General features: G+C 43.8%; 1 protein-coding gene across 1 annotated transcript; it reads right to left on the bottom strand.

Annotated features, from left to right (window-relative positions):
- Positions 1-84: 84 nt before the first annotated feature.
- On the bottom strand, positions 85-646 carry Pmar_PMAR027981 (hypothetical protein; the record flags this gene model as incomplete). The annotated part of the gene is made up of 4 exons (XM_002766556.1): positions 85-135; positions 182-298; positions 346-462; positions 527-646. The coding sequence occupies 4 exons, from the start codon at positions 644-646 to the stop codon at positions 85-87; spliced, it is 405 nt and encodes a 134-aa protein (XP_002766602.1).
- Positions 647-3,637: the final 2,991 nt, after the last annotated feature.

The following is a 3,637-nucleotide window of genomic DNA, read 5'->3' as shown; positions in this document are numbered from 1 at the left end:
TACGCTCCCATGCATTGTCACGTTCATGACAGCGTCTGAGAAGATTGCCAATAGGAAACTTCTATACTCTCAAACAGTGCTACATTACTGCTGAGCTTCAATTTTCAGATCAGCAAGAGCGAAAGCACTCGATTCCTAACCACAAAACTAGCTGACATAGCTGGAGTAACTACCATTTTACTTGTTCCTGAGTCCATGCTTTTCTTGCCTCGCTAAACTCCTTCTTGACTGAATTCACTTCCTCGACTGCATGAGCCACCTGTTCTTCTAACTGTTGAACCTTGTATTCCATTTCAGCCTAGCCAAAAACTGATGTCCTACTGGATTACAGCGATATTATACTACCCGTTCTCGACCCAATGTCTCTCTCGCCTCAGCTAATTCCCGCCTGGAAGTACTCGCTTCCTCAAGTTCATGTGCTAACTGCATCTTCAACTGTTGTATTGTATGATCTTTCTCAGCCTGCCAAAGAACGCAAGTAAGATGACAGACTATGAATTCGCATGTAGAGTGATGCACCACCCACATATAGCCTCTGCTCCAATTCCTCCGTATGCCCAGGTAGCTGCTCCACTCGCCCTCGAGCAGTTACAGCATCTAGCTGGATAGAAGGCATGATGGAGCCATCATCGGAGATGACCTGCATTAGAAAAAGTTAGTAATGAAAGAGTTAATTAATTGAGAGATTCTCTCAACCCCACAACATTACGAATGTAATCGGTAGTTATAATGACTTGCTACAAAGACGCATATACCGTATATTTGAACCTTTGGATAGTATCCAAGAGTTCAAATATACGGTATATGCGTCTCCATATCTCTCGGTATATACGGTATATCCAATGGATACCTGATGCTCACCTCGGCCTCTATAGATGCACATGACTCAATATGCTTTTGCAGGTTAGTTATGGTCAGCTGAAGTTCCTGTATTCGTTGTTCTTGTTGTTCACTCTCAATTTTCTGAAATTATACCAAAATAACTGCGAACATGCTACACGACTAGAATGACGAGGATTATTCTCTTTCTTATTCTCGGAGAATACGACGACGCACAGTGTGTGTCACACACCTTACATGCCGCTCCACGACAGAACGACGTCGATCACCTCTTGTCATGTGGATGGAGACTATAACTATGACACTAAATGAAGTATTACTCGCATCACCATTGGAACTCGACACAATACTCTACTACAGGACAGAAATCCATGAGCCGCACAGCGTGCATGACACAATATAACAGTGTTACAGTGTATTATACCGTCGGGTATCAATGATACCACGCCATTTAGAAAGTCGACATAGAAATACGTCGGTCAGTGTTGAACTACAATGGTACAGGGTACACTGGAAGTATACACAAGATGTACTCCAAGGGAACACTCTTGGTATACACAAGATGTACTCCAAGGGTACACTCAGGGTATACACAAGATGTACTCCAAGGGTACACTCAGGGTATACACAAGATGTACTCCAAGGGAACACTCAGGGTATACACAAGATGTACTCCAAGGGTACACTCAGGGTATACACAAGATGTACTCCAAGGGAACACTCAGGGTATACACAAGATGTACTCCAAGGGAACACTCAGGGTATACACAAGATGTACTCCAAGGGTACACTCAGGGTATACACAAGATGTACTCCAAGGGTACACTCAGGGTATACACAAGATGTACTCCAAGGGAACACTCAGGGTATACACAAGATGTACTCCAAGGGAACACTCAGGGTATACACAAGATGTACTCCAAGGGAACACTCAGGGTATACACAAGATACACTCCAAGGGTACACTCAGGGTATACACAAGATACACTCCAAGGGAACACTCAGGGTATACACAAGATGTACTCCAAGGGTACACTTAGGGTATACACAAGATGTACTCCAAGGGAACACTCAGGGTATACACAAGATGTACTCCAAGGGAACACTCAGGGTATACACAAGATGTACTCCAAGGGTACACTCAGGGTATACACAAGATGTACTCCAAGGGTACACTCAGGGTATACACAAGATGTACTCCAAGGGAACACTCAGGGTATACACAAGATGTACTCCAAGGGAACACTCAGGGTATACACAAGATGTACTCCAAGGGAACACTCAGGGTATACACAAGATACACTCCAAGGGTACACTCAGGGTATACACAAGATACACTCCAAGGGAACACTCAGGGTATACACAAGATGTACTCCAAGGGAACACTCAGGGTATACACAAGATGTACTCCAAGGGAACACTCAGGGTATACACAAGATGTACTCCAAGGGAACACTCAGGGTATACACAAGATACACTCCAAGGGTACACTCAGGGTATACACAAGATACACTCCAAGGGAACACTCAGGGTATACACAAGATGTACTCCAAGGGAACACTCAGGGTATACGCAAGATACACTCCAAGGGTACACTCAAGGTTGAGTAAGGTGTACTTAGAGAAAACACCGGGGTGTACACAAGATGCACTCGAAATATATACAAAATGCAACCTAGGTACCACTCAAGGTATACACAAGATGACCAAGAAGAATCTATGCAGAACAAACTGCGGATTGCTGATACATCAAAGTTTGATGATCAAACCATACTAACCGAACGACAAAACAGAACGAATACTACCTACCTCCTACTCATAGCTCTCCAATCCGCTACTACTTTATGTTGATCCTCATATGAACATATCATCCTTCATGTATCCTCCTTGACGTCCTCCCGGAGGACTCCTCCGTAGCTACTCAATGAACGTGCGATGTATATCTTGCGCTCTTAAGGATTTTCGTAGATCCTCAGTCGAAGTCCCCGGAGAGCGCAAGTAAAATGGAGCGCGTCCCAAAAATCACAAACCAAAAGTGTCGGTCTGAATACTAGCATGAAATTAAACTGATAATCATGCTAGTATGATGCTCCACCTTACTGACAATCTCGCAGTGGTTCCTCACCTATCATTGGTAGATGAGAACCCCTACCAGATGAGCTGCATATTATGATATAACATAAATCGGCGATCTCAAGTCTAGCGTATACGCCTTTCCAATCTCGAATTCAGACTGAATTATTCAGCAAGTGAAAAAGCAAATTAGACGGATGAAATTTGATTCTCGACTAGTTGAAGGAGATTTTCACGGAATGAAAGTTCAAATTCAAATGAAAGTTCATTTTTCGTGCATGAAATTAATGGATTCGGAAACGCAAGTTCGAACACAAGACCAATTTCGACGAATGAAAGCTCTTTTTACTGTCACTTTCCCTGTACTGTCCAGCATCACAGTGCAGTCTGATTACCATCAACACCCCCGCAAGTCTCAATCCATGATACGACGCTGAGAAGAAATCCCCTATGCCCCCAGAAAGTGTTGGAACCGTAAACAGAAACCGTAAACACCACCGACGCAACACCTAAAAACCCTGACGAGGAAAAGCATCATTTGCACAACGTGTTATCTGAAGAAATGCCCAGCTTGGTAGAAAGGTTTTCTCACAAGCTCGCTACGCTCGCTTGTATTACTGGATTAAGGGGTACTTTGGCTCAAGCGTCAAGAGTAGCTTGGAACAAGGGGACGAGCTTGGACTACAGGCAAGAGCTTGGAGTAAGGGTGTAACCTTGGATCAAGG

The sequence above is a fragment of the Perkinsus marinus genome (genome assembly GCF_000006405.1).
Source record: "Perkinsus marinus ATCC 50983 genomic scaffold scf_1104296972422, whole genome shotgun sequence".
Lineage (NCBI taxonomy): Eukaryota > Perkinsozoa > Perkinsida > Perkinsidae > Perkinsus > Perkinsus marinus.
The sequence above is the reverse complement of the archived record's forward strand: the minus strand, read 5'-3'. Positions and strand labels throughout refer to the sequence as shown.